This window comes from Gorilla gorilla, chromosome 10, assembly GCF_029281585.2.
Source record: "Gorilla gorilla gorilla isolate KB3781 chromosome 10, NHGRI_mGorGor1-v2.1_pri, whole genome shotgun sequence".
NCBI classification, from domain to species: Eukaryota; Metazoa; Chordata; class Mammalia; order Primates; family Hominidae; genus Gorilla; species Gorilla gorilla.
In genome coordinates, this window is record NC_073234.2 from 68335976 (window position 1) to 68363153 (window position 27178).

Below are 27178 nucleotides of genomic sequence, written 5' to 3' on the forward strand. Positions count from 1 at the left end.
TTGAGCTGAGACAGGAGAATTGCTTAAGACAAGGAGTTGGAGACCAGCCTGGGCAATATAGGGAGGCCTCATCTCTACAAAAAATTTTAAAATGTGGCTGGGCACGGTGGCCCACGCCTGTAATCCCAGCACTTTGGGAGGCTGAGGTGGGTGGATCACGAGGTCAGGAGTTCGAGACCAGCCTGGCCAACATGGTGAAACCCTGTCTCTACTACAAATACAAAAATTAGCGGGGCGTGGTGGTGGGTGCTTGTAATCCCAGCTACTCTGGAGGCTAAGGCAGGAGAATTGCTTGAACCTGGGAGGCAGAGGTTGCAGTGAGCCGAGATCATGCCACTGCACTCCAGCCTCGGTGACAGAGCAAGACTCCATCTCAAAAAAAATAAAAAAATAAAAAAATTAGCCGGGTATGGTGGCATGCACCTGTAGTCCCAGCTATTCAGAAGGCTGAAGCAGGAGGATCGCTTGAGCCCAGGAGGTTGAGGTTATGGTGAGCTATGATCACATCACTGCACTGTCACACCTGAAACAGAATAGGACTGTCTCTCTAAAAAAAGAAGAACAAGAAGAAATGAAGATACTTGAATTGAGTCTTGAAGAATGGGTGAGAATTAGGTAGTATGATAAGCTTCCTGGAAAAGTCAAAGAAGGTGGCTTGTGAAGAAGGTGGCAGTGTTTAGAGAAGGATTAAAAGCCTGGTGTGATTGGAGGGGTGTAGTAGATCCAAGGAGGGGGAGGAAAAGAGGTTGAGGATGACAGGAAATGGAGTCAGACTTGGGCCAGAATGTATGCCGTGTTATGGAGTTGGACTTGATAGATAGTCAAACAGAAAGTTGACCCCCTGACAGCTGTAGTAAACCTTGCTGAGGAAGTCTTCACTTAGTTTAGGAATTTTTTTAGTGATAAAGTGAAATCGCATTGGGTTGCCTAAGTGTGAACACAGAGCTTCTATGTGAATCATGTTCAGGAAAATAAAGGATTAGAGTAGTGGAATTATTTGTGGGTGTTAGAGATGGGAAATTCAAACTTTCCTGAGTCATGTATGGCTTATGAAATGGATTAATGGCTCAATCTTTTTTTTTAAAAAAAGCTGCATAACAGAAGGCTGTTCTTATGAATGATCTTTCATCAGTTAAAACACCCGTGATGGCTGGCAAAGACTTTGCCATTGAGCTTGAGACTAGACTTACAGAGTTTTGACTTCTCTGTAAAGGCCTCAGTCCATGAATGTAAAATATTCCCATCTCCTTTAAAAGGTGTAATATCCTCTAATATTAGATAAAAATATTAGATAAAAGTGACTCAAATTCTAGTTTTAGTGGTAATAGCCTGCATTTTTTTTTTACTAATTATAATTGACTCATGAGGCACATTAAAAATATGAGATCATTATATAATTCTCAGTATAGACGCCAGAGATTTTCTGCTTCACTTTTAATACCCTTTATACTTATGAGGTAACCCTTCTGTGTTTGAACATGGGTTTCAGAAGCAGGGGGTATTAGTTTTTGGTCATGAGGCGCATTACTCCTTATCACCCCACCTGCACCACACCCACCCGCATCACACCCACCCACACACAGGCACACCCTTCATAAGGCTGTACACACTAACACCTGTACACATGTGCATGTATTCATGGGTTAGCCTAATAGAAAAGAGTATTTACTCACTATGCTTGCTAGTAGATATTGGAAAACTTCTCAGGATGTCTCCAGTGTCTGGAATGAATGTGTCTGGAATGAATGTGTCTGGAATGTTACCTGGAATGAATCAGGTATAACCCTCTTTGAAGCCAAAGAACACTCCTAAATTACCTTTAAAGCATGTCTTTAGTCATTATTTTGTTTGTTTGTTTGTTTGTTTTTGAAACAGAGTCTCGCTCTGTTGCTCAGGGTGGAGTGCAGTGGTGTGACCAAGGCTCATTGCAGCCTTGACCTCCCAAGCTCAAGCGATCCTCCCACCTCAGCCTTCCAAGTAGCTGGGCCTACAGGCACATGCCACCACACCCAGCTGATTTTGTTTGTTAGTTTGTTTTTTGTAAAGACAGGGTCTCACTATGTTGCCAGGGCTGGTCTTGAATTCCTGGACTCAAGCAATCCTCCTGCCTTGCCCTCACAAAGTGCTGGGATTACAGATGTGAGCCACCATGCCCAGCCTAGAAATAATTTTTAATTTCTGTAAACAGATTTCTTTTGGATTCTTTTAAAAGTCTTATTGTGCCTTTAAAGTTGCTTTTAAAGATGTAAGAATCATAGGATACATATTTATCTTTTTTCTTTCTTTTTTTTTTTTTTTGAGATGGAGTCTCGTTTTTTCTCCTAGACTGGAGTGAAGTGGCACTATCTCTGCTCACTGAAACCTCCACCTCCTGGGTTCAAGTGATTCTCCTGCCTCAGCCTCCTGAGTATTACAGTATTACACCTGAGATTACAGGTGTATACCACCACACCCAGCTAATTTTTTTTATTTTTAGTAGAGATAGGGTTTCACCATGTTGGCCAGGCTGGTCTTGAACTCCTGACCTCAAGTGATCCGCCCACCTCAGCCTCATATTTATTTTTAAAAGTTCAGCTTCTTTCTTTGGTATATGGTATAATTCAATCGAATGACATCGTCCAATGTCTTCTATCTGATCAAAGCTGAAGAATTTCTATCCAGTAGTCCCTCTGCCTTGTGATCTTGGGTGCTGATTTTTCTTTTGGCTGAAGAAAAGCCAAGGTTCAGATGTTCTAGTGCTTCCCAGTATTCGCTTAGTCGTCTCTGGAGGACCAGGTTGGTAGGCAGGAGGAGGGAGGTTTGGAATCTGGCTGAATCTGTGCCTGTTTGTCTAGGAATGCAGACATGGAGATGACTCTTGAGCGAGCAGTGAGTATGCTCGAGGCAGACCACATGCCGCCATCCAGGATTTCTGCTGCAGCTACTTTCATACAGCACGAGTGCTTCCAGAAATCTGAAGCTCGGAAGAGGGTGAGTGTCATCTTCAGTCCATTGCAAAGCGCAACACACTTTCACTTCTATTATGGTGACTTTGCACACTGAAACCAATAATTTATTTAAATTTTTAAAAATTGGGACCGGGCATGGTGGTTCACGCCTATATTCCCAGCACTTTGGGAGGCCGAGGCAGGTGGATCACAAGGTCAAGAATTTGAGGCCAACCTGGCCAACATGGTGGAACCCCTGTCTCTACTAAAAATACAAAAATTAGCTGGGTGCAGTGGCAGGTACCTGTAATCCCAGCTACTCGAGAGGCTGAGGCAGGAGAATCACTTGAAGCCAGAAGGCAGAGGTTGCGGTGAACTGAGTTCGCGCCACTGCATTCCAGCCTGGGTGACAGAACAAGACTCCATCTCAGAAAAAAAAAGAAAAGAAAAAATCGACCGGACGCAGTGGCTCACGCCTGTAATCCCAACACTTTGGGAGGCCAAGGCGGGCAGATCACTTGAGGCAAGGAGTTCAAGACCAGCCTGGCCAACATGATGAAACCCCAACTCTACTAAAAAAAAATACAAAAATTAGCCATGTGTGGTGGCACATGCCTGTAACCCCAGCTACTTGGGAGGCTGAGGCAGGAGAATTGCTTGAACCAGGGAGGCAGAGGCTGCAGTGAGCCAAGATTGCACCACTGCACTCCAGCCTGGGCGACAGAGCGAGACTCATCCTGAAGAAGAAAAAACAAACAAAAACTTCATTGAGGTCTTTTACTTTAAAAGAAAACAGCCACTCATTACCAAAAATATTTCCTGCAATTCGGAAATGTAGAAAGTAAGTCACTACACAAATTTCCCTCTTATTTTCCTGTCTCCCCAACCTCTCCATTTAGAACCATCCCCAGAGGCAAGGGTTTTGCAACTTTTTTTTATTCAGTGATTCCATTAACATTTGTAACAATTGTTCAATGAATTGCTTTGTGCATATATGTTTTGACACTTCTGTTCCTGTAGGACAGATCCTCAGAGATGGAATCAATATGTTATTTTATATTTGTTTTAAAAAGTGATACATTTGTGAGGGAGGAGGAATCACAGCTCAAAAAGGTGTTCAGTGAAAAGTAAGTCTCTTCTACTCCAAACTCCAGCCTATATATTCTCTCTGTTCTGTCTCTTTCAATCTCTCTCACACACAAACACATATATCAATTTTTTTATCTTTCCAGAGATATTTTATACACGTAAAAACAATTGTTGAAACAGTTGATTGAGTTTCCTTTTTAAAACATGAAATCATAAATGATAACTTACTACTTATAATACTTTATTTTTTCACACCGTATCTTGGAAATCTTCAATATGTATTAATCTTACTCATTCTTTTAAGATGCTGCATAGATTTCTGTTGTCTAAATGTATCAGTTTTGTTGGTTGATTTTTTAACTACCTCATTGAGGTACAATCTGACATAGTTTTGACAGGTTTGACACTAAAACCATCATCACAATCAAGATAACAAATGTATCGATTACCTCCAGCGTTTTCTTGTGCCCCTGTGTAATCCATATAATCCCTCCAGCCCTCAACCTACGAACAGCCTCCCAAAACAACCAGTGATCTGCTTTCTTTCTATGTTTTGAGACAGGGTCTCACTGTGTCGCTTAGGCTGGAGAGCAGTGGTGTGATCACAGCTCACTGCAGCCTCAACTTTCTGGGCTCAAGCAATCCTCCCATCCCAGCCCCCTGGGTAACTGGGACCATAGGCGCACACAACCATGCCCAGCTAATTTTTGTATTTTTTGTAGAGATGGGGGTCTCACTATGTTACCCAGGCTGGTCTGGAACACCTGGCTCAAGCAGTCCTCCTTCCTCGGTCTCTCAAAGTTCTGGGGTTACAGGCGTGAGCCACCATGCCCAGCCATGATCTGGTTTCTGTCACTATAGATTGAATTTTCTCGAATTTTATATAAATGGAATCATATAGAATATAAGATTTTTTTGGTTTGAATTATTTTACTCAGAGTAAGTCTTTTGAGATTCACCCATTTCGTGTTAATCAGAAGTTTTGGCTATTACAAATAAAGCTACCATGAACATTTGTATACAAGTCTTCATGTAGATGTATGCTTTTATTTCTCTTCAGTAAATACCCAGGAGTAAATGCCTGGATGGTATGGTAGGTGTATGTTTGACTTTTTAAGAAACTGCTAAACCATTTTACAAAGTAGCTGTGCCATTTCACATTCCCACTCACAATTTATGAGAGTTCCAGTTCCTCCTCATCTTAACATTTGATATAGTGAGCCTTAATGTTAGCCTGTAAGTTTGTACAGGTGTTTTACTGTGGTTTTAATTTGCATTTCCCCAATGACAAAGGGGTTGAACTTTTTTTTTTTTTTTTTTTTTTTTTTGAGAGAGGATCTGCCTCTGTTGCCCAGGCTGGAGTGCAGTGGCACAGTCTTGGCTCACTGCAACCTCCACCTCTCGGGCTCAAGTGATCTTCCCACCTCAGCCTCCCAAGTAGCTGGGCCTACCGGTGCACTACCACACCTTGCTAATTTTTGTATTTTTTGTAGAGATGGGGTTTCACCATGTTGCCCAAGCTGGTCTCCAACTCCCGAGTTCAAAGGAGCCAGCTACCTTGGCCTCCCAAAGTGATGGGATTACAGGCATGAGCCACCACACCCAGCCAGAACATCTCTTTATGTGTTTATTTGCCACTTATATATCTTCTTTGGTGAAATGTGTATTCAATTCTTTTGCCCATTTTGTTTTGTTTTGTTTTATTATTGAATTTTGTAAGTTTTTTAATATTTTCTGTATACAAGACCTTTTCTAGATATATAATATGAAAATATTTTCTCCCAGTTTCTCTCCTAATAGGTTTTCATTTTAATGGGATTTAATTTATTCAGTTTTTTCCCTTTATGGTTTCTGCTTTTCATGTGTATCCAAGAAATGTTTCCCTATTCAAAAGTTAGAAGATAATCTATATTTTATCCTAGAAGTTTTGTAAATGTTATATATTTTAGTTGTTCTATGGTCCATTTGTGGTTAATTTTTTATATATTGTAAGATGTGGACTGAAGTTCCTTTTTTTGGTATATGTAAATTTAATTGTTCAGGTGTCATTTGTTGCAAAGACTTTTATTTCACTGCCAAATTGTCTTTGTATCTTTGCTGAAAAGGAATTGATCAAATATGTGAGTCTATTTCTGGACTGTGTATTCTGTTCTATTGATCTATTTGTCTTTTTTTTTTGAGACGGAGTCACTCTGTTCCAGACAGGAATGCAGTGGCGCAATCTTGCCTCACTGCAGCCTCTGCCTCCCGGGTTCAAGCTATTCTTCTGCCTCAGCCTCCCGAGTAGCTGGGATTATAGGCATGTGTCACCACACATGGCTAATTTTTGTATTTTTTTTTTTGTGGAGTTGAGGTTTCATCATGTTGGCCAGGCTGGTCTTGAACTTCTTGCCTCAAGTGATCTGCCTACCTTGGCCTCCCAAAGTGCTGGGATTACAGGCATAAGCCACTGCACCCAGCCGATTTTTTTTTTTTTTTTTTTCCTGAGATGAAGTCTTGCTCTGTCACTCATGCTGGAGTGCAGTGGCATGATCTTGGCTCACTGCAACCTCCGCCTTCTGGCTTCAAGTGATTCTCCTGCCTCAGCCTCTTGAATAGCTGGGATTACAGGCACCTGCCACCACACCCGGCTAATTTTTGTATTTTTGGCAGAGACAGGATTTCACCATGTTGGCTAGGCTGGTCTCCAACTCCTGACCTCAAGTGATCCGCTCACCTCAGCCTCCCAAAGTGCTGGGATTACAGGTGTGAGCCACCACACCCAGCCTGTAAGATTATTTTTGAATGTTTACTATTCCCAAGTATTATTTCCTAAATGAATTTTGAGAAAATTGATTTTTGTGAGGATACCATGGAAAACTGGGGATGTGAAACATTCTTACGTCCTAGTGCAAATAAATATGACTCAAGTCAACCACATCTTACTTTCAAAAAGCCTTCACCCAGAAAGGGGCCAACTTCTCATCATCTGATTCAGAGAAACAGACATGTTAGATAATAATCCCAGAGTAATTAGTCTTCAGCAAAGATGAAGACATTTGTCTGTCTTATTCAAATTCCACAGTCTTGATTACTATCATTTTATAAGTCTCAAAAGTAGGTAATGTTAGTCCTTCTATTTTATTCTTTTTCAAAGTTTTGTCTATTCTACATCTTCAGCAGTTCCATTTGAAGTTTAGAATCAGCTTGTCAATTTCTTAAAAAATAATTGCTGGGATTTTGTTAGAGATTGCACTGAATCTGTAGATCAATATGGAGAGAACTGACATCTTAACAATATTGAGTCTTGTGACCCATAACCATGGTACATCTTAACATCTATTTAGGTCTTCAGTTTTTCTTAGCAGAGTTTTATAGTTTTTACTGTAGAGGTCTTTCATGTCTTTTCTTAGATTTATCCCTAAGTTTATCATATTTCCAGATGCTATTATAAATGGTACTTTTTAATTTCTATTTTTGGTTGTTCATTGCTAGTATATAGAATAGATTATATATATAATATATATATTTACGTGTGTGTGTGTGTGTGTGTGTGTGTGCTAGAACCTCTCCTACAATCTTGAAAAGAAATGGTGAGCGTGGGCATATTATCCTGTTTCTGATCCCAGGGCAAAAGTATTCAGTCTTTCTTTCACCCTTAAATATTATGCTACCTGTAGGTTTTTTATAAATGACCATATCAAGTTGAAGGACTTCCCTTCTACTCCTGCTTTAATGGAGTTTTTGAATCGCGAATGGATGTTGGATTTAGTCAGATGCTTTTTATGCGTTTATTGAAATATTTTTATGGTTTTTAATTTTAATTTTGCCATTATGGTAAATTACCTTGATTGATTTTAAAATGGTATTCCATTCATAAACCCCACCTGGTTATGATGTACTGTCACTTTGTAGGTTTTATGACTAGATTTGCTAAAATCTTGTTAAGAAATTTTACGTCTGTGTAAAAGACATGATCTGTACTTTTAATGTCTTTGTCTGATTTTGAGTTGTGGGTAATACTAGTCTCATAGAATGAACTGGGAAGTATTCCCTTCTTTTCAGCTTTTTGAAAGAGTTTGGTTAGAAATGGTATTATTTCTTCCTTAAATGTTTGGTAGACTTCAGCAGTGAAGCCGTCTCAGCCTGAAGATTTTTATGTGTGAGAAGGTTCTTAGCTGCAAATTCAGTTTCTTTAACTGCTGTGGGGCTGTTTAGACTATCAGTGGCTTTTTTAGTGAGCTTTGGTAGTTTGTGTCTTTCAAGGGAGTCTTTCAAGGGATTTGTCCATTTGATCTAAGTTGCTCCAGTGCTCTTTATTTGTTTGTGTAGATAGTGTGATCCTTTACCTTTACCTGAAAATTTTTATTTTGTTTTGTTTTTTACAAATCCACTTTTATTTATTATTGTTTCATTAGTTTAAATCCTTGAGGGGTACAGCATCACTCAGACTCTGTGTCCAATAGCTCTAGCAGGAAGATTGCTTCGGAATTTGGCACAAACCATGCCACTGTTTTCATGGGCCCAAGTTACCTTTCCTCAGATTACTCTGGTTTTGTTTGGTTTGCTGCCAGGAGTCACCGTGTTGTTCTTTGCTTTGTATACATAAGGACATCTCTTGCCCAAATAGAATTCTGTTTCATCTCGGGCATAAACACCTTTAATTTTAAGAAGAGATGTGTTCCCTTTTGTTCTGGAGACCCCACTTATAGCCAGCAAAAATGGCCTCGGACTACAGCCTGCTTTCCAGTCGTATTTCCATTTAGAAGTCCTATTCCTAGCAGGTCTCCACAGGATCCAACATGGCGAGGCAAGAATATTTATGTATGTATGTATTTATTTATTTATTTATTTATGAGACAGAGTCTCACTCTGTCACCCAGGCTGGAATGCAGTGGCGCGATCTTAGCTCACTGCGACCTCCACCTTTCATGTTCATGCAATTCTCCTGACTCAACCTCCCAAATAGCTGGAATTACAGGTGCCCGCCACTATGCCCGGCTAATTTTTGTATTTTTAGTAGAGGTAGGGTTTTGCCATGTTGGCCAGGCTGGTCTTTCACTCCTGACCTCAAGTGATCCACCCGCCTCTCAAAGTGATCCTCTTGGGTCCTCCTCAAGTGATCTGCCTCCCAAAGTGCAGGGATTATAAGTATGAGCCACCATGCCCAGATGACCTGAAGAATTTTCTTTTCTTTTCTTTTCTTTTTGAGACAGAGTTTCACTCTTGTTGTCCAGGCTGGAGTGCAATGGCACAATCTTGGCTCACTGCAACCTCCACCTCCTGGGTTCAAGCGATTCTCCTGCGTCAGCCTCCCGAGTAGCTGGGATTACAGGCATGCGCCACCATGCCCAACTAATTTGTATTTTTAGTAGAGATGGGGTTTCTCCATGTTGGTCAGGCTGGTCTCAAACTCCCGACTTCAGGTGATCCACCTGCCTTGGCCTCCCAAAGTGCTGGGGTTGCAGGTGTGAGCCACCATGCCTGGCCTACCTGAAGAATTTTTTGAAAATATTTGTTTTAGTTCATTACCAGCAAACCTGCATTATTTCAGCTTCTGTATGTCTGAAAAAGAATTTCATCTTTGCTTTTGAAAGGTATTTTCACTGGCTTTAGAATTCCAGGTTAACAGTTTCTAAATATCAGTACTGAAAGTTGGCCACAGCGTGGTGGCTCATGCCTGTAATCCCAGCCCTTTGGAGGACTGAGGCGGGCAGATCACTTGAGGCCAGGAGTTCAAGACCGGCCTGGGCAACATGGTAAAACCCTGTCTCTACTAAAAACACAAAATTAGCCAGGTATGGTGGCGGGTGCCTGTAATCCCAGCTACTTAGGAGGCTGAGGCAGGAGAATCGCTTGAACCCAGGAGGCGAAGGTTGCAGTGAGCTGAGATCACACCACTGCACTCCAGCCTGGGCGACAGAGTGAGACTCTCTCTCTGTCTCAAAGAAAGAAAGAAAGTTGCTCCACTGTCTTCTCACTTGCATCACTTGCATTGTTTTAGATAAGAAATCTCCTGTCATCCTTATCTTTCTTCCTCCATACATGAGTCTTTTCTTCCCACCTCTGGCTGCTTTTAAGATTTTCTCTTTCTTACTGGTGTTGATCAGTTTGGTCACATGTGCCTTAGTGTAGTTTCTCTTAGTTTTTTGTGCTTGGGAGTTCACTGAGCTTCATAGATTTGTGAATTTCTACTTTTCATCAAAATTAGAAAATTTTCACAGTTTTTCTATTCCTCCTTTGGGAACTACAGTTACGTACACATAGGCTTCTTTAGATCTTTCTTTTTTAGTCTTCTTTCTCTGTGTTTTTAGATAAGTTCAATTCCTATGCTTTACATTTGCTAATCTCTTAGTATGTGTTTAATATGCCATTAATACATTAATATGTGTTTAATATGCCATTAATCTTACTCAGTGTATTTTTTCTTCATACATTGTAGTTTTCATCTCTAAAATTTAGATTTCAGTGTTTTTATGTCTTCTATGTTTCTATTTAACATGTTCTATCTTTGCTCAAGATTTTTGAACATATGGAAGACAGATAAAATTGCTACCTTAATGTCCTTGTCTGCTAATTCTAATATCTGTGTCTATTCTAGGTAGCTTTTGATTGATTGGTTTTTCTCCATATTATGGGTCATATTTTTCTTCTTCTTTGCATGCCTGGCAGTTTTTATTGGCTCCTAGGCATTGTGAATTTTATCTTGTTGGATGCTGGATATTTTTGTAAATATTCTTGAGCTTTGTTCTGGGTGCAGTTAAGGTACTTGGAAACAGTTTGATCCTTTCAAATTCTGCTTTGTTTGTTTGTTTGTTTGTTTTGAGACAGAGTCTTGCTCTGTCACCCAGGCTGGAGTGCAGTGGTACAATCTCAGCTCACTGCAACCTCCACCTCCCGGGTTCAAGTGATTCTCTTGCCTCAGCCTCCCAAGTAGCTGGGATTACAGGCGCATGCCACCATGCCCGGCTAATTTTTGTATTTTTAGTACAGATGGGGTTTCACCATGCTGGCCAGGCTGGTCTCAAACTCCTGACCTCATGATCTGCCCACCTTGGCCTCCCAAAGTGCTGGGACTACAGGCATGCACCACCGCGCCCAGACCAAATTCTACTTTTAAAAAAAATTTTACTTGAAGCTTTGGGATACATGTGCAGTGCGCATTTGTTATATAGGTATACATGTGCCATGGTGGTTTGCTGCATCTATCAACCCGTCATCTAGGTTTTAAGCCCCGCGTGCATTAGGTATTTGTCCTAATGCTTTCCCTCTCCTTGCCCTCAAATTCTACTTTTAAGATTTGTTAAGTGGAACCAGAGCAGCATTTATTCTAGAGATAATTAATCCCTGCTTCTTAAGGCAAGACACTTCTGAGAACTCTATCTAATGTAGCAGGAATTTTTGAGATTTTTCTGGCTGGCTGATAAGAATAGTCATTGTTCCTAGGCCTGTGTGAACATGAGGAGCTGTTCCCTTAAATCCTTTTGGATGATTATTTCCCTGGCCTCAGACAGTTTCCTCATACCACATGTACTAATTAATACTCTACTGAATACTAGCAGGCAGGTCCTCTACACACCTCAGGAGTTCTGTTTCTGTTCAGCTCTTTTCTCTGTGGTACTCTTTTCTGCAAAAATTAGCCCCTTTGGTCTTCTCAAACTCTGAGCTCTGTGCCCTCAACTCTGTTGAGTTTCACTTAAGTTTTCTCTCACTGCCCCATAGCCTGGGAACTCTCCCAAGGCAGTGATATCTAAGGGATCACTATCCATCATTTACTCATTTTCAGTTATTGAAACCATTGTATGTTTTGTCCAATTTTTGTTTCAGGCAGTAGGTAAGTTGAGTTGTTAGTTACTATCGAGTCATTTTTAATTTTGATAAATAACTCCCCAATAAGTCCTCCCAAAAATTGCACAAATTTACACTCCCATCAACATTTTATCAGAGTGTTCATTTCCATGTACCATTACTACCACAAGGTATTATTCTTTTGTTTTTGTTAATCTGATAAGCAAAAATAGGCATTTCATTATCATAGAAATTTTATTATATTTGAAATCAAGACTAATAGTTGTGCAATCAAACAGTTATTGAGGGCCAGGTACAGTGGCTCATACCTGTAATCCCAGAACTTTGGGAGGCCAAGGTGGGCAGATCACCTGAGGTCAGGAGTTCAAGACCAGCCTGGCCACCATGGTGAAACCCCATCTGTACTAAAAATACAAGAATTAGCTGGCATGGTGGCATGCACCTATAGTCCCAGCTACTCAGAAGGCAGAGGCAGGAGGATAGCTTGAACCCAGGGGGCAGAGGTTGCAGTGAGCCAAGATCATGCCAGTGTACTTCAGCCTGGGCAACGGAGAGAGACTCTGTCACACACACACACACACACACAAAAGTTACTGAGAAAAATATTTTTTAAAATGATAAAATAAACCCTTTTATAGAATTTGTCATCATCTTGCATGCATAAACTATGCCCATTATATATCATCTGCCATTTTTAGTTTAAGTTTAAAGTGGAATGAGAACTTAATGGAACTAATTCATCTGAGTTCAAATCCTAGTCTCTTACATTAATTCTATCCATCACTAATTACAGAGCTCTCTTAAGCTTTTCACCTTTATCTAGTCTTTCCAAAGCATTCAAATTAATTTTCAGAGAAATAAGTACTCTTTCAATACTTATATTTCATCCATTTATAGAATAGGTAAGTAAATTACATAATTATAACAAATACAATTGACATAAATACCCTGGGAAGCAAACCTAAATTACTGTTGGTAGACATGTAACTCAGTTGGTAGAAATAGAAGTGCAAAGGCTCAAATAGAGTAACCTACCAGCTTTGATAGTACTCTGAGAATCAAGGAGGTTTCACAGAGGGAAAAGAGAATGTTATTGGTTAGCCTTGCAGGTCAGTCAAGTAAGGATCACACAACAGAGCTTCTGCTGATTTTTTTTTCACTTGCATTTCATTAATTATTCATGAAGTTGAGCACCTTTTGGTGTGGTTTTTGACTTTGTATTTCTTCAGTGAATTGTCATTTTTAATCCATTGTGTATTTTTTCTACTAAGATATATCTCTTTCTTAATGACTTACAGTTCTTTACCTATTACACATATTAATGTGTTGTTACATACGTGGCAAATAGTTTCTCCTGCTTTATTTTTGTTGTTGTTTTTGTTTTTAACTTTGTTTTTTGTATCTTTCGTCATGCAGGATTTTAAAATTCTTATGAGATCAAACTAAATATTTTTCATCTCGATGTCTGTATTTTAGATATTGCTTTAAAAGACCTATCCCTACATCTAGACTTTGCCGTTTCAAAAGTTGTATAATTATGGAGCATTTCTCACTGACCCTTTGCCTATTTGTTCTGTAGGAAGATTGAATAAGGATTTTAGAAGACATTTAGCTAGTGATGAACATTCTTTATACATATAGGTGAAGGGAATGGGGCTGAATATTGATCCTTTAATAGCTAGTCAGAGATAAATCTTTAAATCTTTTTTTATTCCTGGTTTTTTGGGGCATTTTGTTTGTTTGTTTGAGACAGGGTGTTGTTCTGTTGCCCAGGCTGGAGTGCAGTGGTGTGATCATGGCTCACTGCAGCCTCGACCTCTGGGGGTCATTCCTCCCACCGGAGCCTCCCAAGTAGCTGGGACCACAGGCATGGACTCGCCTGGCTATATATATATATATTTTTTTTTTTTTTTTTTGTAGAGATGGGGTCTCCCTGTGTTCCCAGGCTGGTCACAAACCCCTGGGCTCAAGCAGTCTTCTCACCTCAGCCTCTCAAAGTGCTGGCGTTATAGGCATGAGCCACCACACCAGAGCCTATTCCCAGTTTTTAAAAACTGGGCATCATTACGTATGCTTCGATTTTGTAGTACAAATTACTGGAATTTTTATTATGTTTCCCAAGTTGGGCTAGATTTCTATTATCTCTTAAATTACTAATTTGATTAAAAATATCATTTTGCTTATACATAGGATTGAAGTTGTTTGCTGGCTTGACTGTCACTCAGAGATAAAGGTAGAACAAAGACTGGTTTTGAGAATGATGAAACATGAAAATTATATGCAAACCTAAAAATGTATATGCTTCATAGAAAATCTAAGAATTATAATATCATAACCCAAGAACATTTGAAAAATCCTTCTTAGGTTAAACATGGTGCTATAGTTTTTAAATGTATGTATAAAAGAAAATTATAATTTGGACATAGAGATCAAAATTTTAAATCATAATACTTTTAAAACCAGTAGCAGCTTTTCAGTCCTCATTTTGTTTGATTAGGATTCTTGGTGTTTGACGCTGTTGATCTCTCTCTTTTTTTTTTTTTTCTGAGACATATTCTCACTCTGTTGCCCAGGCTGGAGTGCAGTGGCACTATCATGGCTCACTGTAGCCTCGACCTTCTGAGCTCAAGCAATCCTCCTCTCTCAGCCTCCCGAGTAGCTGAGACTACAGGTGCATGCCACTATGCCCGGCTAATTTTTAAACATTTTTTGTGCAGATGGGATCTCCCTGCATTGCCCAGGCTGGTCTCAAACTCCTGGGCTTAAGCAATCTTCCCACCTTGTCCTCCCAAAGTGCTAGGATTGCAGACATGAGCCGTCGCGCCCGGCCTGAACATATTATCTTCTTTTGCTTTTCTTCTCTACTCTCCAACCCTCCCTCTGTCCTGTTGGGCTGGGAGGCAGGACATTGGTGGTTTAATCATGGACTCTGAAGAGTCACTGCTAGCTGAGTTTGAATCCCAGCACCCTAATTACATAGGTGCCCTTGGGCAAGATATTTTACTTCTCTGAGCTTCAGCTTTCTTACCTATAAAGTGGAAATAGTTCTCCTACCAAGAGTTGTCCTGAGAATGCAGTCAGATAATGGTGCACTGCCTGCCCCAAGGCAATAACTCCGGGCATATTGTTCCCTGTCAGTGAACGGTAGGAGGGTAGTTCACCCAGGTAATTTCACACCAAAACTTGAACACTCTTTGAATCTTCTTTTTTTTTTTTTTTTTAATTATACTTTAAGTTCTAGGGTACATGTGCACAACGTGCAGGTTTGTTACATATGTATACATATGCCATGTTAGTGTGCTGCACCCATTAACTCGTCATTTACATTAGGTATATCTCCTAATGCTATCCCTCCCCTTTCCCCCCCGCCCCATGACAGGCCCCAGTGGGTGATGTTCCCCATCCTGTGTCCAAGTGTTCTCATTGTTCAGTTCCCACCTATGAGTGAGAACATGGGGTGAACCTTCTTTTTTCCTTACCTCTCATAGTCACTCAGTCTTCAGGTCCTGTTAATGCTACTTCTAAAAGTATTTGGAATCTACCCACATCTTTCCCTCCCTACTCAGAGATACTGTCTTGGTCCCAGCACCATCTTCTGTTAATCCAGCTGTCTCCAGATTAACATCCCTGTCTGCATTCTTATCCATTCCTAATAGTCTCATGCTTCACAGCCCCCAGGGAGACCTTTCCAATAACTGCCCCCATTGCCTGCAGGATAAAAGACAAATCCCTTAATTTAGTCTGTAAGACCCTTCTTAACGTGGTCTTATCTTCATGCCTGTTTCATATCTCATCACTGAAGTAGTCACTGCCAGAAGTATCTTGCAAAAACTTACTATAAAACAAATTCAAGTTTTTGATAAGAAATTTGAGAAATTAAAAAACAAAAAAGAAAATGCACCCATAATCTCACCATTATCATTTTTGTTTTGTTCTCTAATTTTTAATGCATATATTTACATATCTTCAATCAAATTGCATATGTAGCTTTCTTTGTCCCCACAAAAAAAATTTTTATTTCGATTTTTAAAAGTGTACACAAATACAGTCTCATTATTTGAAAACATAGAAAATGGCAGATCCTATTTATGATTCATACATTTACCACTTCTCCCAAATTCCCTAATCTCATTTCCTTTTTGCCTGTGTTTATGAGTAGAAATTCATAGATATTTTCTTCCTTTTTTTTTTTTTTTTGAGATGGAGTCTCTCTCTGTCGCCCAGGCTGGAGTGCAGAGGCTCGATCTCGGCTCACTGCAACCTCTGCCTCCCGGGTTCAAGCAATTCTTCTGCCTCAGCCTCCCCAGTAGCTGGGATTACAGGCTTGCGCCACCACACCCAGCTAAATTTTTGTATTTTTAGTAGAGATGGGGTTTCACTATGTTGGCCAGGCTGGTCTCGAACTCCTGACCTCAAGTGATCTGACCTGCCTCGGCCTTCCAAAGTGCTGGGATTACAGGCGTGAGCCATCATGCCCGGCCTTATTCCATTTTTTAAATGACATATGAATTTTTATAACATTAGTATTTTATAAATTTCAGTTAACATTGTTAAAGGTGATGGTAGTTGCTACCTTGTGTTGAGTAACTACTGTGTGCCTGACATGTAACTGCTCATCTTACACAGTAATTCCCATTTGACTAATGAGGGAACTGTATGGCTAATAAAGTGTCAGCTCTGCCTCTCCCGTGGATACCTCAACATGTGGGTATGTGACAACCATCAACCAGTCTTCCCCCATTGCTGGATGTTAATGGTTTCTTATTTTCTGCTATTACAAAAGATGTAGTCACTATTTTTGCATGTTAGTCTGTGTCTTCATTTCACATTGTTTCCCAATAAAAGTTACTAGAAGTGAATATTTTAAAAGTTTTGACACATATTGCCACTTGCCTTCCTGAAAGGTTATGCCAGTTTACAGGGAGTGATTAATTCTAATGGGAGAGAAAGCAGAGAAAGGAGTGACATTTCATAGAGGAGGTGACATTTGAGCTGGATCCCACAGGATGAGTAGGGCTTTGCCAGAAGAGAGGCAGAGTGGACTGAACCTTCCAGACAGGAGGAGGAAGCAAGAGCAAAGGCTCCAGGTCTGGAGAGAGCCTTTGCCTCAGCAGAGGCTGTGTGTTCCCTATGCTTATTTGCAACCAGAAGTCCTCGTCATTTACTTATTTTATAATTGACAGGGAAGATAGTCAGAATAAAACCACAGAGAGAGTTAAAATTCTCATATGTGACTCTGCCCTTTCATGTATTTAGAAACCAACTCAAATGAGAACTTTTTTGAAGTTCTGAAACATTCATGGTAGTCTGTTTCTTTTTTCCTTTTCCCAAAGGAGGGAAAAATACCCCGAGGATTCAGTATAATTGGGAAACTCATCAAACCTCCGTGGTTCCAGCTGCTTCCCTGAACGTTAAGGGACAATAGCAGCATATTTGACATTGGTCCTAATATGGATAGGATTCATCACCTACCATCTTCTAGTTACATGCAAGGAGAAGGTCATTAACTTTTTGCATTTAGCAGGATTTATATCCATTTGCTTGATAAAATGGATGAAAGTAACTAAAATCTATTTTTAAGCTTGGGATAAGTGCCAGACACTAGGGAGTCAAGTTATACAGTAAGTAGAGCTGTAGCCGGATTTCGGCCTTTATCTAAGCACTGGTGTGTCTGTAGTTCTCTCTTTCCGGGCTAGAGCAAGTGCTGAAAGCCAAGGTGATAAAGGTGACAGGGTAAGGGAGCAGGTCTGAGCTGGGGAGGCTTCCGTATGCCACTTCTTACTAATTCTATCATTGCAGCTTGAAATGCAATATGGCCAGTAAGCCATTTCCCATCATATTTTGAAGAAAGCAACTTATAAATTATGAATTAAGTTAATAAAATATTTCTAAAGCTGCCAAAGTACCTCAGGACAAATAGGATTTTTTTTGCATCTGATATGTATACTGCTACTGGGAGGATTTGGTATATCTGGCATTCATGAAGCTTATAAAGTGTGAATTTATATTATGAACTTATATTTTCTCAAAAACCTAAAAACAGGCACTGTGCCACGGTAGCAGAATAACAGACCTTACCCAGAAGACACGGGTATATATCGCACAGTGCTATTTTGCCAGTCAAGGCCTTTCTTTCTGTAGTTTAACTTATTAAAAGGAGGAAGCCGGCTGGGCGCAGTGGCTCACGCCTGTAATCCTAGCACTTTGGGAGGCCAAGATAGGTGGATCACTTGAGGTCAGGAATTCGAGACCAGCCTGGCCAACATGGCAAAACCCCATCTCCACTAAGAATACAAAAATTAGCTGGGCATGGTAGGGCGTGCCTGTAATCCCTGCAATTAGGGAGGCTGAGTGAGACAGGAGAATTGCTTGAACCCAGGGGGCAGAGATTGCAGTGAGCCAAGATCGTGTCACTGCACTCCAACCTGGGCGACAGAGCGAGACTCTGTCTCAAAAAAAAAAAAAAGGTATGAATTTACCTTAAAACCTTACCATAAAATAAAAATTAGGGAATTAGGGAAACGTGAATTACAGGTTGTTTTAACGTAAATTGTGTATTTTGGTTTTTTTTTTTTTTTTTTGTCTAAGGAAATGTAATACAGGTTAAGTATCACTTATCCAAAATGCTTGAGACCAGGAGTATTTTGAATTTAGGGTTTTTCAGATTTTGGAATATTTGCATTACATTGGTTGAGCATTCCTAATCCAAAAATCCGAGATCTGAATTACTCCCTTGGAGCATTATGTTAGCATTCAAAAAGTTTCAGATTTTGAAGTATTTCAGATTTTCAGATAAGGGATACTTAGCCTGTAATAGGAATAGATGAAGTGGTGAAATAATCTGTTGGACCAGATTTACTTGACAGCTAAGAAATCTTTTTTTTGAGATGGAGTCTCACACTGTTGCCCGAGCTAGAGTGCAGTGGTGCCATTTCTGCTCACTGCAAGCTCCACCTCCTGGGTTCAAGCAAATCTCCTGCCTCAGCCTCCCAAGTAGCTGGGATTACAGGCACCCACCACCATGCCTGGCTAATTTTTTTGTATTTTTAGTAGAAATGGGGTTTCACTATGTTGGCCAGGCTGGTCTCGAACTCCTGACCTCATGATCCGCCCACCTCGACCTCCCAAAGTGCTGGGATTACAGGCATAAGCCACCGTGCCCGGCCAGCTAAGAAATCTTTATCATGCATTTAAATGGCTTTAGACACAGTCCAACAAAATTGCTGTGGCCACTCTCCCATCTGTCTCTTGTTCTGCAAATGTCTCCTCAGAAGGGAGCCAGCAAGTGGAAGTATTTACTCCTTATTACGTCCAGTGAAGCCTTAAAGGAATCAAGAGTACTTTCTTCTTAAGGTTCTTGCAATCTATTAATTAGATAATGTATATAAAACTAACATTATACTGACGCTTCTTAATATTAGAAGTAGGAGGGAGAGGAGTTGTGATTTTTGCTTTATTATGATGACTGTGGTTGTTATTGTTGTGGCTATTATTTAGATTGTTTTACAATTCTGATATTTATTTCAGCCTTTCTAGTCTTTTCTCCAGTCCTGTCAAAGGAATATGTAATATTGGAGGGCTGTGTCCTAAATACCATTTACCTGTCTGTGAAAGGGAGGCTAGAGCTTGGTACATAGAAAATATGCAAATCTGCCCCGGGCCAGGCGTGCAGCTCTCCGCTGAGCATAAACTGCTGGTAGTTAGGGTGTCCTTCCTAAGTGACAAACTTCGTCTGAAAGGCAGGTTCATGCCCATTCATGAAAACTTATTTCCTCAAAATTTCTTCATGAAGATAGTGAAAATGAGATCTTTACCAACAGCTCTTGGCAACTTAAAAGTTTCAAAATCAAATGTGAATGGAAGCCTAAGAGAAGGAAAGCCTTCAGTCTACAACCTAATGTTTTATTTCACCAACGCTGTGTCTACCTTTAATTTCTTTAGATCATATTTTCCAACTAAAACAGAAAATCTCCCTGCTTAGATTAGGATTATTTGGCCCCTTCTTACATCAATTTGTTTCCCATTCCTGGTTGTGCCCTTTCTCTAATAGCATGCGCTTTCTTACGTATTTGGATAGAAGGAATATTTTTTAAATAATACATTTAAAAGTGTAAAATTATTTTATCTGCCTAAAGTGCTTGCATAAGTTTTATAAGTCTTTTAAAATACTCCATGCAATTGGTTATAAGAATTTAGGGTTAGTGGCCGGGCGCAATGGCTCACGCCTGTAATCCCAGCACTTTGGGAGGCCGAGGCGGGCGGATCACAAGGTCAGGAGATCGAGACCATCCCAGCTAACATGGTGAAACCCCATCTCTACTAAAAATACAAAAAATTAGCTGGGCGTGGTGGCGGGCACCTGTAGTCCCAGCTACTCGGGAGGCTGAGGCGGGAGAATGGTGTGAACCTGGGAGGCGGAGCTTGCAGTGAGCTGACATCCCACCACTGCATTCCAGCCTGGGTGACAGAGCCAGACTGCATCTCAAACAAAAAAGAATTTAGGGTTAGTTTGCATTACTACTGAGGCTGACATGGTAAACGCATTTTTATTTCTGTTAATGAAAGTGATACTATTCATTTTATATGGACTATAAAGTTTTGTCTTAGGAAAAAACGTATGTAATTTTGGATTATTTAATAAAAAAAACTCTCCTTACTGCCTAGATTCCCAATTCTTTTCATTTTTATTATGCTCCAAGCTTTTATCACTTAACTTTGTTTAACTAGTACCTATGCACCCTCTATCACTTAATCTTCCCCTTCAATTATTTCATAGGTTTCAGTCTTAACTTCCCGAATGTACTATAAGTTCCTTGATGACAGATACTGCCTTATAGCCGGGGTATATTCTACGAGAGCCTCAGTTGTGCTACACATAGTTGTTGATGAAGAAAGGTTATAATCAGCATCAGTAAACTTCATCTGTTTGTATTACATTGAATGCCTTGATGCCACATCAAAATTAATATTAGAAATATGCATCTGCTTCTTCCCCAGGTTAACCAGCTTCGTGGCATCCCCAAGCTTCTGCAGCTCCTAAAAGTTCAGAATGAAGACGTTCAGCGAGCTGTGTGTGGGGCCTTGAGAAACTTAGTATTTGAAGACAATGACAACAAATTGGAGGTGGCTGAACTAAATGGGGTACCTCGGCTGCTCCAGGTGCTGAAGCAAACCAGAGACTTGGAGACTAAAAAACAAATAACAGGTAGTGCTTACTGAACATTGAAGAACCTAACACATTTGCACCCCAGCCAGATGCCTTACATCATCTCTTTTTCTTAAGTTTCCTGGAGCAAATGATTGATGGGCTCATTGTTATGCTAGAGAAGGCTTTAAAGGAACATTGTTACCTGCTGGCTTAGACTCCAGATTTGAGCCATATTCGAATTCCTTTTTTTTTTTTTTGAGACAGAATCTTGCTCTATCACCCAGGCTGAGGTGCAGTGGCTCAGTCTCAGCTCACGGCAACCTCCGCCTCCGGGGTTCAAGCAATTCTGCCTCAGCCTCCCTAGTAGCTGGGATTACAGGCATGTGCTACCACACCCGGCTAATGTTTGTATTTTTAGTAGAGACCATGTTTCTACTAAAGTTTAGTTTCACCATGTTGGCCAGGCTGGTCTCGAACTCCTGACCTCGTGATCCGCCCGCTTCGGCCTCCCAAAGTGCTGGGATTACAGGCATGAGCCATGAGCCACTGCGCCCAGCCTGAATTCCTTTTTTCTAAAGGGGAAAATGTTCTGCGGCTTTTGCTTAATATTCTTAATTAGAAACTCTAAGCACCTTTGACTAAATGTCTTTAAAACAATTTGACAAGACACTGCAATGAAAATTCTGCTTAAATTCACTAACAGCCCACTTTGTAGTTTAAGAACGTGTAGGATTTCACTGTTATCCTAGGTGTCCCAAACTAAATTTTGGTTTCTTTCTTTCTAAAGAAAACTGACAAGAACCACACCCAGTTGTTTGTATTATTTACTCAACAACCAGCTTGCTGGATCTATAGAAAATGAAATGGAGTGTCACATAGTTTTCCAATGTGGAGGATCAATTTAATCAAATATTAGAAACTGTGTTTTCCAGTCTTTCCATTATCTGGACTCCTCTCAGTACCACCTCCTTAGCTCACTGAAACCTTAAAGAAGAAAAGAGTAACTGGATATGTTTGTTTTTTTAATCCTCTACTTCACATTTTTGTTCAAATACTGATTTGAGCAAATGTCTCCTTTTTATGCAATGAATTGGAGAGATGGACTAATCAGATAGAATTAAAACAGCAGTGTTAGTAATATGTCCTCTAAGCATGAAGAGAAGGGGCTAGTTTCATTTAAATGAACAGTCGTATGATAAAAGAGAAGATGATTTGTTGATGTTCCAGAATAAGCATTCTCCCTGCCATCACCATCAGCTCTCCGCTTGTGTTCCCTGCACACAGTACAAAGAGTACAGGAGGGGCTGGGTGCAGTAGCTCATGCCTGTAATCCCAGCACTTTGGGAGGCCAAGGCAGGAGGATTGCTTGAGCCCAGGAGTTCGAGACCAGCCTGGCCAACATAGTGGGACCCTGTCTCTACGAAAAATAAAGAATTAGCCAGGTGTGTTAGTGGTGTGTGCCTGTAGTCTCAGCTATTCAGGAGGCTGAGGTGGGAGGATTGCTTGAGCCTAGGAGGCTGAGGCTGGTGCAGTGAGCCATGATTGCACCACTGTACTCCAGCCTGGGCAACAGAGTGAGACCTTATCTCAAAAAAATTAACAAAGATTGCAGGAGGCATAACTGAGTGCAATCATCAGTAAATTTTTGTTAAATATCTTCAATGTCTCAGCGATATACGTACATTTTCTAATTTAATTATCACAAAAACCTTGGGTTTCTAGGTATTATCAGGTGCTATATCTCAATTTTACAGATGAGGAAACCAATGCTCAAAGAATATACATCATAGAAGAGGTGTGTTTTTTTTTTTTAACTGTTTAATAGTTGACAGTGTTCTGGTAAATACTTTTAAAGGAAATACTCCACAAATATTGTTTTAAAGTAAATTGAATATATTTTGCTCTTCTACCTGCTTCATTTAGTTATATAATAGGTTTAATTTTCCTATAAAGATTTTGTCATTATGTTATCTCTACTCGCTTTATATCTTAAAATATCACATTTTTAAAAATTCAACATTCATTTTAGATTTGGGGTTACATGTTCAAGTGTGTCACATGGATATATCGTGTGATGCTGAGGTTTGGGATACGAATGGTCCTGTCACCCAGGTACTCAGCATAGTACCCAACAGATAGTTTTTCAACCCTTGCCCCCGTCCTTTCCTCCCTCTTTTATTCATCTTTATGTCCATGTATACCCAATGTTTAGCTCCCATTTGTAAGTGAGAATATGTGGTATTTGATTTTTTGTTTTTGCATTAATTTGCTTAGGATAATGACCTCCAGCTGTATACATGTTGCTAAATATCACATTTTAAATTCTGATATATTTTAATGTTATAAAACTATGTGAGGTACCATGCTACTCTCTCTATTCTCTTTTTCTTTTTGAGACAGTCTTGCTCTGTTGCCCAGGCTGGAGTGCAGTGGCATGATCTCAGCTCACTGCAACCTCTGGTTCCAGGGTTCAAGCAATTCTCCCTGCCTCAGTCTCCCAAGTAGCTGGGATTACAGGTGCCCACCACCATGCCCAGCTAATTTTTTATATTTTTAGTAGAGACAGGGTTTCGCCACGTTGGTCAGGCTCGTCTTGAGCTCCTGACCTCAGGCGATCCGCCTGCCTCCGCCTCCCAAAGTGCTAGGATTACAAGCGTGAGCCACCGCGCCCGACCAGTACCATGCTACCCTCTTGCCAGCATTCTGTCAGGTCCCATGAGAGATTTCTTTCCATATCCATGATTTGTATATGCCTATAGAAATTAAAAGTGATTCCATTCATTTAACCAACATTTACAGAGCAGCTTTCAGGGGTCAGGTACTGAGAATCACAGCCTAGGGAGGGTGTGGATTTGGGGTTTTTTTGTTTTTGTTTTTTTTAAAGGATGGGGATCTCACTGTGCTGCCTGGGCTGGTCTTCTGGGCTCATGAGATCCTCCTGCCTCAGCCTCCTCAGTAGCTGGGACTACAGGGACATGCCACTGCACCCGCGTTGGATTTTGTTTCTCCATCTACTAGTTTTATAGTCAGGAAATACTTCCTGAAGGGGTTATGTTTCATTGTGGACCTTAAAAAAGGAATAGGCTTTGGATTGGTGTTTTGAAAGAGGATGAAAGTTATTCCTGGCAAAGTGAGCATCACTAGCAAGGCAAAGAGGCAGAAAGAAACTAGCTGCCGGTCATTTAGAGGAGACATGGAAAATAGCGTGATTTGGAGTTAGGGTGCCTGGTAATTAGAAAGCTTGGGAAGTGTGTGTGTGCTTGCATGTGTGTGTGTGTGTGTGTGTGTGTGTGTGTGTGTCAAGGGAACAAGCCATTGAATCATGTTTCCTCTTCTCCTGCATAGGCAATAGGAGACTAACGTCAGAGAACATTCTGTGATGTTGATGCCATATGAAACCATTCAGGCATCATTAGATCATCTATAGAGTTGATAAATGGAAGTTGATTGTGCAGCACCCAGGATTTCTAGTATAAGCCAAACATCCCTACTGGAGGGTGTTCATTACATGCTAATTGAACCAAACAGACATTTGAACATCTGATACAAATCCTTCTAAATTACTCCCTTTGGCTCTACTAATAGAAGAGCTAAATAAGGGCTTTCTGGGCCTCAGAAATAAATTGTTAACCTAATATAGACATGTTTATATCTTTGTTTAGAAACACAAAGAAAGTAAGTATATATGTGAATCTTACTGGTCTATTTCTTCGACCTTTTTTTTTTTCCGAACCCCTATTATGTGTTGATCACTAAGCTAGGGCTTTCTGTTTTTTTATCCCTGTTTCTCCTGACAACTCCGTAAGAGGTGAAAGCATAATTAGTGACTTACATATGATCAGTGTGAGACTCAGAGGGGTTAAGTAAATTGCCCAAGGTTGCCTAAATGGTAAAGAACAAAGCCCAGGTTTGAATCTAGTTGTATCTGAGTGTTTTGGTGTCACCCCACCTACTTTTGAGGCACGTGATGACTCATTTGTATGGTCTTTGAGAAGGGACTTGTCTTTGAGACTCCTCTGATCAGAGAGCTCTTCCTCACTCCTCTGACACCCTTCCTCTCTCTTCTTTTTTTTTTTTTTTTTTTGAGAAGGAGTTTCATTCTTGTTACCCAGGCTGGAGTGCAATGGCGCAATCTTGGCTCACTGCAACCTCTGCCTCAGATTCAAGCAATTCTCCTGCCTCAGCCTCCCGAGTAGCTGGGATTACAGGCATGCGCCACCATGCCTGGCTAATTTTGTATTTTTAGTAGAGATGGGGGTTTCTCCATGTTGGTCAGGCTGGTCTTGAACTCCCGACCTCAGGTGATCTGCCGGCCTCAGCCTCTCAAAGTGTTGGGATTACAGGCGTGAGCCACTGCGCCAGCCCCTCTGTCTTCTTGTCTATGCCTTGGTTCAAGCTGTCTTCATCTCTCGCTCTACTTCTGCAGTAGTAGCCTAGGATCTTCTCTTCTAATGAAAGAACTTCATGATCAAAGACACCCCCACTCCCCCTACCCCGGTGAGATTGTTCTTTCTCCCTTACTAAGTGAGCGTGGTAGTGTTCCCGTAATTGAAATGAGAACGGCACATCTTAGTCTCAGAAGTTCATCTTCAAGGTCACTGAGTAGTGAGCATTGGCTGGAGTGAGCAGGGATATGCCTTGGATTAAAACAGACAAGTCATGATAAGAGTGCAGCAGGGTTCTTATCCCTCTTTCATTACATATGAAAGAGTCGGGGTGATTGTCAGTGAAATGTGTTAAAACTGCATATTAATCCCTGCATATTTTATAGAAGTACTTAATTGGATTGCTGTATTTAATAAAATACTCAGAATGTTTTGCTATAAAATATTTATTACGCACTTTCTTTAAGTAATTGTATATTATTTTATTCCGCATTCGTAATGTGTAACAAGGTACCCTGGGTTTATATATAACTTGGAATACGTGGCCGTTTCAATAATCTGATATTCCAGTTAAGATTTGCAAAATTTAGGTGAAAGGAGGGGTATATCTATGCAAGGGAAATTGTAAATAAAAAAAAAAATTCCTCCCACTCTTTGACCACTTTGAAAAACACGGTTAAAGAGAACCAGTTTTCTTTCTTGTCCTTGTCCGAGCGGTCGTAGTCCTCATCTTTTCCTCCTCATTCTTTTTCACTGAAGATAGGGATTTATTTAATCATAAAATTTGTAAGTTTTGCTGCCTATGTGTTAAGGCAGATTTGTTAAATTACTATATTTTCTGTCCTAGAGGTCATTAATTTTTTTATTATTATTTTTATTTATTTTTTTGAGACGGAGTCTCGCTCTGTTGCCGAGGCTGGAGTACAGTGGCATGATCTCGGCTCACTGCAAGCTCCGCCTCCCGGGTTCACGCCATTCTCCTGCCTCAGCCTCCCAAGTAGATGGGACTACAGGCGCCCGCCACCACGCCTGGCTAATTTTTTTTGTATTTTTAGTAGAGACGGGTTTTACCATGTTAGCCAGGATGGTCTCAATCTCCTGACCTCGTGATCCGCCCACCTCAGCCTCCCAGAGTGCTGGGATTACAGGCATGAGCCACCGCACCCAGCCGAGGTCATTATTATTTAACATGAGTTGTAATATCTAAGCTCCCTTTACTGGTTAGCTATTTTTTACAAACATCACGGTTGGCAGTAAATTTCTGGCTAATGGAGTTATTGTCTCTTATAATTGGTAATTATTCTAATTATATCCCTTAACAGAGTCCAGATCCCTTTCTTTTTGGCTAGAATGAGAGCCTCATGGTAGAAAATTACAGGCAGACAGACCATCTGCAACAAAGAACTATGCTAGTAGACATTAAGACACTATGAAAAAATTGACCAGAAGTTAAAGATGAGACACATGAAAACCCAAACCGTAAATATTATATTAGGTAATCCAGAATCTGATCATTGAAGGGACATCTATTCAGAGTCATCTAGTCTATTGGTTTCCTCATGCCCAAAACTGGAATCTTTTTTTAAAATATAAGTTCTTGAACTCCATCCTGAGACTCTGGCTCAGCAAATTTGGGGCATGGCCCAAGACTGTGAGTCTGTTTTGTCACTGGGCTCATTTGGAAACTGCTCATCTAGTCTAACACTTTAATTTCAGGGTAAAAGCCCTCATCTACTTTCTGATAAGAGATAAGCTAATTTTTATTCCCTCCAGTGATAGAGCTGGGTCTTACAAGTAGTTCCTTCTGTTTTCTTCAAAGCTCTCTTAGAAGTTTATACTTT

At 40.4% G+C, this 27178-nt stretch overlaps 1 protein-coding gene and 1 pseudogene across 4 annotated transcripts in view; one reads left to right on the top strand and one right to left on the bottom strand.

The window, feature by feature from the left end:
* Positions 1-27178, top strand: part of PKP2 (plakophilin 2) — a 138413-nt gene that overhangs the window by 25003 nt on the left and 86232 nt on the right. For all 4 annotated transcript variants that reach the window (XM_019038659.3, XM_019038660.4, XM_055357918.2 and 1 more), the window contains exons 4-5: positions 2835-2970; positions 20802-21009. In XM_019038659.3, the coding sequence (XP_018894204.1) occupies positions 2835-2970; positions 20802-21009 (344 nt within the window). The remainder of the gene's footprint in view (positions 1-2834; positions 2971-20801; positions 21010-27178) is intronic.
* LOC109029009 (large ribosomal subunit protein eL33-like) lies at positions 8415-8757 on the bottom strand (annotated as a pseudogene).